Source organism: Chiloscyllium punctatum, chromosome 3 (genome assembly GCF_047496795.1).
Source record: "Chiloscyllium punctatum isolate Juve2018m chromosome 3, sChiPun1.3, whole genome shotgun sequence".
Classification (NCBI taxonomy): Eukaryota; Metazoa; Chordata; class Chondrichthyes; order Orectolobiformes; family Hemiscylliidae; genus Chiloscyllium; species Chiloscyllium punctatum.
In genome coordinates, this window is record NC_092741.1 from 127,367,216 (window position 1) to 127,380,230 (window position 13,015).

Here is a 13,015-nt window from a genome sequence, read left to right on the forward strand (position 1 = left end):
GAGGGCGTGGATATTGCATTGTCCTTGATGATGTTAAGCTTTTGAGTGCTATTGGAATTCACACCCAGGGAAGCAGAGAGTGCCAGATTACACTTGTGCCTAGTTGGTGGTGGACAGGTTTTTGAGTTAGCCATTGCTTCTCACCTGCTCTTGGATGCACAGTTTTTATGTGGCAGTCCCATTCAGTTTCTGGTCAATGGTAATCTTAAGGGTGTTGAGAATGGGGATTCTGTAATACTAATATATTAAATGCTAAAGAACGATGGTTAGTTTATCTCTTGTTAGATTTGATCATTGCTTGGCTCATGTGTGGCACAAGCGTTACTTGCCACTTTCCAGTCCAAGCCTTGATGCAATTGGATATGGACTGCTTCAGCATCCAGTGCTGAACATTGAGTATTCATCAACATACATACTTATAATAAAGTGAATGTCAATGATGAAGCACCTATAATAGTTGGGGCTTGGACACCACATGAGGAACTACTGTCGAATTGCCCTGGAGCAAAAACGACTGTGTCAAATGACCACTACCATCTTCCTTTGTGGCAGGTGAAATTCGGAGAGTTTTCCTCCTGATTCTCAATAACTCCAGTTTTGCTACGGCTAAGTTTGAGGCCATACTTGGTCAAATGAAGCCTTGATATAAGAAGCAGTCATTCACATCTCAACTCTGGAATTCCATTTGATCCATGTTTGAAACAAGGCTAGGAGTTGAATGGTCCTTGCGAACCCAAAGTGAAAGACAATGAGTAGGCTGTGACTAAACAGGTGCTGTTCGATAGCACCGTCGATGACCCTTTCCATCACTGTAGTGATGATTAAGAAGGCTGATCGGGCAGTAATTTGAAAGATTAGATTTGTCCTACCTGGGATATAACTGGGTAATTTTCCAAGTTGTTGGGTACATTGCAGCTGGACCAGCTTAGATAGGTACGCAGCAAGCTCTGGAACATATGTCGCTAATACTATTGTCAGAATAGTCCTAGAAATATGTGGATGAGATAGACACCAGAATACAGGAAGGCATGAGCAGAAGATGGTTGAGCTTGCTGCGTCATTTGATAAAATCACGAGTAATCTGACTGTGGCCTACTGCTGTTGTACTCTGATCAGTAAATCCTTGCCCAATACTTTTGAAGTAAGCTGTAAAATAATTAGAAATGCCGAGTAATGTTCCTAGAATATTTAGGGATTTCAAACCAAAATACCATGCTATTGTAGTTACATATACAGTATACCTTACCTGAATTTATGCCTCAACTTCTTTATTCTCTACATGTCCTTTAAATCTATTTCTAATGACATTCCTAAGTAATGCATTCCAAAATACCTTTATCCTTGAAGCGAACAAATTTACTTGATATCTCTTCTTGCTTGAAAGTTGCTATTTTTTAATTGACATTCACAATATTTAATCCTTTGGACATGCCAGAATCAACTGCTTTCAAAAATGTCAATTGGTTGACTAGAACTTCGAGTACAAGAAGAAAGCATTAGTGCTCATAGCTTCAATTTCTGAATAAGTGACAAAATTTTATCCATGTTCCTATCATTGGATTGTAATTACCAGCAAAAAAACTGGAGAGTTTAATGGGAGAACGTTGTTATTTGTGTTCATGACCACCTTACTCTGATTAGAAAGATTACTTTGTCTAGAAACAACTGATTGAACAGATAAGGTATATGCTCTCAGTTCCCTATTCAACCCACTGGATCTTCCTCAGAACTGAGAGAATCTGATGCTTACCGTGGATCCTGAATTATAGGGATTACGATGAAAGGCATTATGAGTTTACCTCCAGTGTTCCCTTGGTAGCTTTAATCTCAATCAAACCATGAAGTCAAAACTTAATGCACAGGCTGCCCATTTAAAAGCATTATCATCGGCACAACTAGAACTAATTAATGGTAATTAACCAGTGTACATATTAGAAGACTCACATACTTGGAACTATACATGTGCTGTACAGTAGTGACAGCCCCTTGCTTCCACATAGCATCTATTCCTACCTTTACAAACTGGTTTGGTCTGATTCCAAGAGCCATTCTTCATGCAGCGCAGTGTAGAAGATAGAGCTGGCTCCATCTGAAAACCTGGGTTACACTGATACGCCACTGTCTTATTATAAGTGAAGTCATTTCCCAGGTGGACACCGTTAGCGATAGTACCTGGGTCACCACAGTCAATCACTAACATTGACCACAACAAGAAAAAAAAACAAAGTTAACATGCTGCAGAGCATTATTATATTTCCAATACTTAATTCTGGAAAAGTATAATTTTATGTTATTTTTATGCTCGTAGTTTAAATCACTCTTCTCAAATTGTTTGCTGCCCTAAAACTCTTTAAATTGTTTCCATTTGTAATTATATGCTGCAGATGATAATTTTTACATATGAAGACGACAGTTGCAAAAACCTCTACAGTGTGCAGCCAAATTTCCCCTTGTAACTTGCAAGTCTCATACCCAAGAGAGTATGTGCCTGCAGTTGTTGCTACACACCACCTAGTTTACTGGCTGTCTTTGCTTTAACTTTGAAATGTTGCTCAGTCTTTCAGACATGAAGGCAGAATGTTAAAACTGAATATACAAAATGGTCTCCGAAAATCACCAAAGTGGACTTGGACATATGAAACTAAACTAAACTGCAATTTCAAATCTCCAAATAATTTGCAAAATAATAATTCACACACCCTTATTCCTCTCAAGGGTTATTATGCTACACTTGAGGTATAGTGATGGAAAATAAAGATGAACTTGTTAGTATGGCTCACTGAGACTGACCTGAATTTCAACCTTGTCTCCTGACATTTTGCCTTATTCTCCATAATGCTCATTCAATTTTTAATATATCCTTATTCATCTTTATTTGCCTTAATTATATTGTTTAGGACATTTAGGACATCGAGACATATTCATGATTTCAAAGCTGTGTTGTAATTAATTTCTTCTTTTGATTATGACTATGTTTTTGATTTGAGGCCTTCATTAACTGGAGTCCTGAATTCTTTCAATAGGTTGACAAAGGATTCTCAAAAGAAAGTCTGCAAATGCTGAGACCACTCAAATTCTTCACAATGAAAAGTGAGTTATCAGGTAATGTAACAAGAATGTTACCTCATTCTATCTTTCGGCATTTCTTCATATTAAAATATGCGAGAAGAAAGTACATGACAATTACACCCAACAGTACAACCATTTTCTCCACCTTTATCTGTCATTAGCATTCTTGTGGATAAATATTATCTTCTCAATTTACCACTGAAAAGCTCTTTTATCATATCAATGAAAATTCTAACAAATGTTTCTTTTCAGCAAGATTGTCCAATCTGTTCAAACATTATAAAATCATATTGAGTTTCCAAACTAATTCTCTTGCTCCCAAAACAAACTTGACTAAAGTGATTCAGTTACTTACAAGTCATTACAATGTTTTTTTATCCATTACTTACATAATGGAGATTTCAACTATCATCAAAAATAGATTAAATTTTAATGTACTTTTAAAAATAAATTCGCTCAGAATTACTTTCTTTTTATCAGTCTTATAAGGAAGTAATTTTATTAAGTTTTACTTCAATTTTTAATATGCTAAAGTGTGCTTGATACTGCAGTTTCTACTCATAAAATATAACTTTGTATTACCACATATTATAGTGCCTCAGAGAACAATAAATACTTGAGGCCACAGTTGTGGTTTTTAGTGTTGGAATGGGCCACAATTCTATATCGGATTAAGTTGTGCTAGGTGAGGTATACCATGGCAAGATGGTAAATGAACCTATCTCTAATGTTTCTTCACCACAGTCTTAAACCTCAAGGAAGCATCTGTATATATCAATGTGAACATGATCATTTGTATGTTACTTCTAAGTAAAATTATTACTGTTGTATGATATTAACTGGAAAGAGAGCTCCTCCAAAACCTGAATAGAATGACCTATACAATCGAGGTGTACTTAAAAAATCACTGCTTACTCAACCCATTTCATAGGGGATGAGCAAGGTAAAAACAGGGATGCCATTTTTTGGGCTGTGAAAGGATTTATACTCTGCTAAGAGACTTGACACCGGAGTTAAAAAGATCAAGCGGTGAGAAGAATTGCCAACAATTGCAATTATCTCTAATAGCATGGTCACTAGGTCAAGTAAGATATATTTATAGTGAAAGAACAGTAGAGGACACTGAGAAAAGGTTGCAACAAAAGGCGAGTATAATTATTGATGCAAAACCTCAATTAAACAAGGTTTTAATTTAATCATTGAAGGTATTTGCATAATAATTAACTCCAGAACCTCTAAGTGTCTCTTTCAAATTAGAATGCACCCTGAGCAGCACATTGTTGGAACTTTGATCAGTGTCCGTCTACAGCTAATGCTGCGGATATTTGTGTATATTAATAGGGGAGGTGGAAAACTCTTGACGATGCTGTGCCCAAAACAGTGTCAGTCATGACAGCCCACTTACTTGGGCAAGGGCAATTACTCACAGAACACAAACGTCAAGTACTGTGCATGATGGAAATCTGGAAGGAAAAGAAAAGTGCTGGAAATATTCGTAAGGTCTGTGAGAGAGCAAAAGATTTGACATTGCAGGTCAATAAACTTACACGAGAACTCTAATGAAAGTTAACTGACCTGAACCATGACCTCCTTTTTTCTTTCCACTTAGGCTGCCAGAGCTATGGAGCATTTCCACTTATTTTGTTTTTAGTTACAGACAATTACTGATAATTCCATGCATGGATTTTTGGAATGGGAAGAACCAGACAGAAAATAATCGTCCCATGTCAAAGGTCAGTTTATTAGATATGAATTGGCTTTCGTTTAGCCCTGTCAGACTGAAAGAAAGCCTCTTAAGTAACCAAATGATTCAGTGGGATTTAGTGTACAATGTATTAGTGCAGTATATGCAAGATAATAAAATCAGGTCTATCAGATTCTAAATTGCTCCTCACAGTGCTAGATGGAAGGAGCGGGGTGGTTTGAAAACCATCACAGGATATTTCACTACTGCTTCTGTATTGTAACACTAACCTGTGCAGTCAGGAGTTGATCCAGTCCATGTTCCATTAGCAGTGCAATGCCGGGTAGTTAGACCAGACGTTTTGTAGCCTTCCCAGCAGGCATAAGAAACGGAGCTGGAGAATACTACACCATCATTGTAAACTATCTTCCCATTTTCTGGAGTGCCGGGATTTCCACACGATACAGCTATAAAATAACGAAAGAAATTGGCACATGCAAGCATGGTGTTGTGAACAGTCTGGGCCCTGTATCTACGGAAAAATAGACTGGTATTGGACACAGTCCAGAGAAGGTTCACTAGGTTGATCCTGGGCATGGCGTGTGTCTTCTGAGGAGAAGTCGTGTCATTTAGGCCTGTACTCATTGGAGTTCAGAAAACTGAGGTGCGACCTTATTGAAACATATAAAATTCAGAGGGAGCTTAATAGAGGAGGTGCCAATAGGTTGCTTACCCATTACAGGAAACTCTAAGACAGAATAAGAGGTTGCATAAGAGGAAGAGATAAGGAGGAATTTCTTCTCTCAGATGGTGGTGAATGTGGAATTCTCTATTGGAGAGGGTTGTAGAAGCTAGGTTTTCAAATATATTCAAGGCTGAAATAAACAGACTTTTAATCAATGAGGGAATCAAAGGTTAAAGGGAAAGTCAGAAAAATGGACTTGAGGATTATCAGATCAAAAATGATCTTATCGAATAATGGAGCAGATTTGATGGGCTGAATGGCGTGTTCCTGCTCCTGTTTGTCATGTCTTCTGAAATGTGGAAAACATCTTCACGGACCAACCACTCGAGCAAATGTGATTTCAAAATTTAGAAAGATATAACTATGTATGCCACACATCTAATGTTAAAAGTAGTGGTTTGATGCAAAACATTTTATGTTACGAAATCAGTGCTTCCTAAGCTGCATATGATTAGAGTTTAAATTAGATTACTTACAGTGTGGAAACAGGCCCTTCGGCCCAACAAGTCCACACCGACCCTCCAAACAGCAACCCACCCGGACCCATTCTCCTGCATTTACCCCTTCACCTAACACGACGGGCAATTTAGCATGGCCAGTTCACCTAACCTGCACATTTTTGGACTATGGGAGGAAACTGGAGTACCCGGAGGAAACCCACGCAGACACAGGGAGAATGTGCAAACTCCACACCTGTGGAGACAGTTGCCTGAGGCAGGAATTGAACCCAGGTCTCTGGCGCTGTGAGGCAGCAGTGCTAACCACTGTGCCACCCTTTCTGCTTTTCTGTTGCTTTGAAGGTTGCAACAATAGTCTTCCAATCTGCTGCTCCATCTGTTTTATTGACCCAGTCTTCTGCATTTAACTCTTCAAGCCTCCGACCTACTTCATTTGATATCTTGCCTTCTCGTGTACTTTCCTCCTTTTCTCAAATAATTTTTTTGTGGTAGATGAGGATGCTGTTGTAGTGAATGGGGTCAGAATGTACTCTGTTCACCTCTGTTCCTATATTATATTAATAATCTTCTTCAATCATCATGCAATCCTCTACCATTAGATGCATTCTCCCTTCATTCATACACTTCATTTTATACAGACTGAACCTTCAACTCTCCTTCTGCTCATTGATGGGGCAATGAATTGATTAATTACAAATTTCCAACACAGCTTCCTTGGGCGGTAATTTTATTGAGGCCGTGTACCACATATTTAACCTGTGTTTCAGATTTAGGCTGGCTGCAGGGATATGTGGACCTTGGGAAGCCCAGTGGTCAAAGGGAGCTGAAGTCTGTTTTGGGAAAAAGATAAATGCTTCTATTGTGTTGCCTTTGGGCTAGGAGAAGCTGGAGTGCTTCAAACCAGTTCAGGGATTGAACACCTTCCCATAACTCATGCCTTTCCCTTCATATTTCCTCTAATCCCAATAAAACATCCTTGATGGCTGAGGATGACTTCATTTCTTTTCTGTATGAAAATCCTTTCTTTCCATTAACAGTTCTGAACGGTAACTTCAGTAAAAGTGATTGCCTGGCTAGACAGAATCACAGATAAACAAATTCAAGTTATACCAGTAGAAGTCTCCTTCTAACACATCAATCTAGGGAGACAGTACAATCAGAATACAGCCTTGCGGACTTCCCATTTTGTTTTTGCGAAATCTAGACTAATCTAAGACTGCCTTTTCCTCTCATGTCTAGAGAATCACTTCCAACATGACTTACAAATGTCTGTATAAAATGTAGGAAAAACAATGGGCTCTCATTAATTAATCACCTTCTTCAGGTTTGTGATTTCCTTCCCTGAATATGTTTTTATTCTTCCCAAGTTTCAAACATGGCACTTTTTACAGTCTCCCTCCTTCTTTGTTTCTAGGATGACCCTCAATTCTACTTGTCAACTCATTATATCATATGTCTCAAGATTGTAGGCTTCTTTATCCAGCTCGGTCTTTCTTATCTGCTGCAGTGGTAGCAGATAAGGTAACTTCTAAAATTCAAGTTTCAGTGTGCTTCATTTCAGTTTCCTCAGTCATTTAATATATTTCTTGGTAAATTTGGTAATAACCTTTACTACAGTTCACTTTATTTATTCTTGAAAAAAGAAATGCTTACCTTCACAAACTGGCTGTATACCCGACCAGGACCCATTTGGTCTGCAGGATCGTTCTGACGAACCTCGGAGAGTATAACCAGCTTCACAGCTAAAACGCAGAAGACTTTTTATCTTGAATTCATTGCCTAGTCTAGAACCATGAGCCGGGATGCCAGGATCACCACATAAACCAGAAGTATCTCCTGCAGAACATACACACAAAGTCCAATCCGACAGCTTTAGTCTCATTAACAACTATCTATCTTTTTCCAGTTTAAAAGATCCCAATCTTATTGTGCCTTGTTGGTTAATGCTTTCAAGTTTAATCAATTATTGAAGGTTAATTTTAATTAAGATTCCAATGCACTCATATACACCATAATTTAGATTATTTGCAGAATTCAGATCAGAAAGCTAACCTAAGGCAAGGGAATAAACAAGAAATGGTGGAATACTGAGAGGTATACATAAAAGTAAAGAACTTGGAGTGATTGCCACAGATCTCTGAGGATGACCAGGCAGATAGTGGCCATGCAGCCATTAAAATAGATTTAAGTTGCTAAAGCATAGAATATAGAAACAGAAAGGTTGTGTTAGAATTGAATTAAGCACAAATGGTCACAGTTGGAGTACTTTGAGGAATTGTGATCCTGTGCTATAGATGGGATGTGATTGCACTGCAGAATGTACAGAGGAGATTTTCAGGGACACTGCCAGGATTGGATAATTCCAGTTATTATGAAAGATTTAATAAGCTAGGGTTTTCTTTGGTACAGAGAAGGCTGAGGGGATACTTGACTGAAGTATGTAAAATTATGAGGGGTTCTAAATAGAGTTGGTGGAAAGAATTATTCCCTTACTCGAAGAGTCCCTAACTGGGAGTTAGTGTTGAGGGGCATGGATTTGAAGCAATAGGTAGGTGGTTTGCGAGAGCAAGGCATTTCACCTCAAAGATTGAGGGGATGTTAAAACTCTTTTTCTGCAAAGCTGAAGTCACAAACCATCATATTATTTGAAAAGTAACTGAATTCGTACATGAGTGCAAGAACCAATGAAGCTGCAGGCCAACAACCAGGAAGTGGGATTAGACCAGTTGCCTATTATCAGCCTGCACAGACATGATAGTCTCTTTTTGTGTTGTGTTTTCAACCATTCCAATGGCTGAAATGCTGGCATGACAACGCAGAAGATGCTCTATGAATAGTGGACCATATGAAATATTTGGACAACTTTCACTTAAGAATACTAAACATCACTTTTTTTTTCTGCAATGAATGGAAGATAGCAACCATAACAACACTGAGAGAAAAAAAAGGAACGACAGACTAGTTGGGTTCCCATCTAGAGTAGGCAAAGTGCTCAAGCCATCTGGTTACAGGGCATGTGGAAAATCATAACATAATTAAACAGAGTCACTTTGGATTTGTGAAAAGAAAATCATGTTTAACGTGTTACTGCCCTCTGATGTATCACAAAAAAAGAAGTTCAAGACAGGGGTTGGAATCACATTGTTTACTTGGACAAGATAATTGTTACCGGAAGAGTGATGATGTAGACTTGGACTACGTTTAGAATGTTTGAAGTTTTTAAGAATGAGAGGTGATCCAGTTGAAGCAGATATAAAATTCTTAGGATACTTTACAGAGGAAATACTGACAAAATCTTTCCCCAGTTGGGGAAGTGGGAATATGGGTCATTGTCTCAAACTAAAAGGTGATCTATCTTGGACTGAGATGAGGAGGAACTTTTTCGCTCAAGTCTTTCAAATTTGCTAAATCAAAAATTGAGTATGGTCAAGACAGATAAATTTTCAGGTATCAAGGGCATCAACAAATACGCTCATGATTTTAATGACACTTCTTACAGAGAGAAATAATACAGGCAATGCAATAAGAAGTTCCTTTTTGTTTTAAGAATGATTCCTAACTACCTTCAAATTGTTTAAGGTACTTGCTAAAGTTTGTCTGAGTAAAATCATCATTTTGGTACTGTTGGTGAGGTAATTTGAAATGAAAAACCTTGATGTGTTGCCCAATTATGTTGTCAGCGAGTATATGAAAGTGGGAACTGGCTGTAGACTGCAGTGATCCACAGCAATCAACATCCATGACAGAGTTTACTGTAGCCTTCCAGAATGGAGTATGCAAGAGAGCAAGAGGCTAGTAATATTGAGTCATGGAATCATACAGCACGAAACAAACCTTTTGGTCTAATTCGTCCACGCCAACCAGATATCCTCTCCTGATGGAGTCCAATTAGCCAGCATTTGGCTAATGTCTATTCATATACTTATCCAGATGCCTTTAAAATGTTGCAAGTGTACCTGCTTCCACCAATTCCTCTGGAAGCTTGCTTATACACGCAACACCCTCTACATAATAAAGTTACCCCACTAGTCCCTTTCAAATCTTTCCCCTCTCACCAAAAACATAGGCCCTCTAGTTTTGGACAAGGAATAAGGCTTTGACTATGGACAAGGAATAAGGCTTTGATTATTCACCCTATCCTTGCTCCTCATGATTTTATAAACCTCTGTAAAGTCACCCTTCAGCCTCTGATGCCGCAGGGACAAAAGCCCCAGGCTATTCAGACTCTCCTTCGAGCTCAAACTCTCCAATCCCAGCAACATCCTTGTAAATCTTTTCTGAACCCTTTCAAGTTCAACAACATCTTTCCTATAGCAGGGAGAACAGAATTGAATGCAGTATTCTAAAAGAAGCCAACTCCCAACTCCTATAATCAACGCACTGACCAAAGAAGGCAAACATGTCAAACACCTTCTTCATCAATGAGCATACACCTAACCGAATGGTCAATCAAAGATGTTTGAATCAATCCATTTAAACACCAGTTTTCCACTATTTTCATTCATCAATCATGTCACACAAGGCCCATTACATTACTCCTGAAAGCTGAGCACGAACATGAATCAGACTGTTACATTATTCAAGTGAAAGTATCAATCAGCCCAACCAACAAGTTCCTCAAGGAACTTAAGAGGCCATTGACTGGAATTACATGTGTCAGACATCAATCCCCCTACTTCCCAACTACAAATCCCTCTGCCTACATTTGCCAAATGGAGAGACATGGATCTGTCTTGGGGATCTGGGACTATGTCCAACATTTAAAAAACATAACGAGCCTCCATTTCTCACACCTCCTCCATGATTTTCGCTTCCCCAGGCCCCAACGCCTTATCTTCACCATGGACATCCAGTCCCTATACACCTCCATTCCCCATCACGAAGGACTCAAAGCCCTCCGCTTCTTCCTTTCCCACCGTACCAACCAGTACCCTTCCACTGACACCCTCCTTTGACTGACTGAACTGGTCCTCACTCTGAACAACTTCTCTTTCCAATCCTCCCACTCCCTCCAAACCAAAGGAGTGGCCATGGGCACCTGCATGGGCCCCAGCTATGCCTGCCTCTTCGTCGGATATGTGGAACAGTCCATCTTCCGCAGCTACACTGGAACTACCTCCCACCTTTTCCTCTGCTACATCGATGACTGTATCGGCGCTACCTCGTGCTCCCACGAGAAGGTTGAACAGTTCATCCACGTTATCAACACCTTCCACCCCGACCTGAAATTTATCTGGACTGTCTTAGACTCCTCCCTCCCCTTCCTCGACCTCTCCATTTCTATCTCGGGTGACCGACTCAACACGGACATTTACTATAAACCGACCGACTCCCACAGTTACCTAGATTACACCTCCTCCCACCCTGCCCCCTGTAAAAACGCCATCCCATATTTCCAATTCCTTTGCCGCTGCTGCATCTGCTCCCAGGCGGACCAATTCCAATTCCGAACAACCCAGGTGGCCTCCTTCTTCAAAGACCGCAATCTCCCCTCAGACGTGGTTGACGATGCTCTCCACCGCATCTCCTCCACTTCCTGCTCCTCAGCCCTTGAACCCCGCCCCTCCAATCACCACCAGGACAGAACCCCACTGGTCCTCACCTACCACCCCACCAACCTCCAGATGCATCGTATCATCCTTCGTCATTTCCGCCACCTCCAAACAGACCCCACCATCAAGGATATATTTCCCTCCCCTCCCTTATTAGCGTTCCGGAAAGACCACTCCCTCCGCGACTCCCTCGTCAGGTCCACACCTCCCACCAACTCAACCTCCACTCCTGGCACCTTCCCTTGCAACCGCAAGAAATGCAAAACTTGTGCCCACACCTCCCCCCTCACTTCCCTCCAAGGCCCCAAGGGATCCTTCCATATCCATCACAAATTCACTTATACCTCAACACACATCATTTACTGCATCCGCTGCACCCGATGCGGCCTCCTCTACACTGGGAAGTCAGGCCGCCTACTTGCGGAACATTTCAGAGAACACCTTTGGGACACCCGCACCAACCAACCGAACCGCCCCGTGGCTGAACACTTTAACTCCCCCGCCCACTCCGCCAAGGACATGCAGGTCCTTGGCCCCCTCCATCGCCAGACCATGGCAACACGATGCCTGGAGGAAGAGCACCTCATCTTCCGCCTAGGAACCCTCCAACCACAAGGGTTGAGTGCAGATTTCTCCATCTTCCTCATTCCCCCTCCCCCCAGCTTATCTCAGTCCCAACCCTCGGACTCAGCACCGCCTTCTTGACCTGCAATCTTCTTCCCGACCTCTCCGCCCCCACCCCCTCTCCGGCCTATCACCCTCACCTTAACCTCCTTCCACCTATCACATTCCCAGCGCCCCTCCCCCAAGTCCCTCCTCCCTACCTTTTATCTTAGCCTACTTGGCACACCTTCCTCATTCCCGAAGAAGGGCTTCTGCCCGAAACGTCGATTCTCCTGCTCCTTGGATGCTGCTTGACCTGCTGCGCTTTTCTAGCAACACATTTTTCAGCTCTGATCTCCAGCATCTGGAGTCCTCACTTTCTCTTTATGCTCTCTTTACCCTCATTGCCTATATTTAACAATCTCACATGGAACCCTGGGACCACATTCAACAGGGAACTGTACCTCTCCATCCAAACAAATCCACAGATTTCAAAAGTTCTCTGAACAGGTCTAATCAGTACAGGTTTTACACTTAAAAGCTGGCAAAACAGGTCTGACTGGGGGCAGCAGATGGTCTAAATCACAGAAGAGTTACCGCACAGAAAGAGCCTATTTGTCCCATCATGCGTGCACTGACTGGGTAAATGAGTATCATGAGTTAATTCCAATCTCCTATTTATTTCCCATATCTTTAGAACAATAATAATCTAATTACCTCATTTGAATTAATCTCCACCACACTTCTAGGCAGTGCATTCCATACCCCACTTACTCGCTGAGTGAAAAGATTTTTCTCATATCACCCATGCTTCTCTGGCACATCACTTTAAATCTTTGCCTTCTCATTCTTGTTCCTTATACGAGCAGGAACAGTTTCTCCCTTTTTATTCTATCTAACCCAC

General features: G+C 40.8%; 1 protein-coding gene across 3 annotated transcripts in view; it reads right to left on the reverse strand.

The window, feature by feature from the left end:
* Positions 1-13,015, reverse strand: part of LOC140464913 (CUB and sushi domain-containing protein 1-like) — a 2,358,623-nt gene that overhangs the window by 68,744 nt on the left and 2,276,864 nt on the right. For all 3 annotated transcript variants that reach the window (XM_072560545.1, XM_072560536.1, XM_072560527.1), the window contains 3 exons: positions 7,610-7,792; positions 5,044-5,220; positions 2,014-2,193 (listed from right to left, as the gene is read on the reverse strand). In XM_072560545.1, coding sequence (XP_072416646.1) covers positions 2,014-2,193; positions 5,044-5,220; positions 7,610-7,792 — 540 coding nt within the window. The remainder of the gene's footprint in view (positions 1-2,013; positions 2,194-5,043; positions 5,221-7,609; positions 7,793-13,015) is intronic.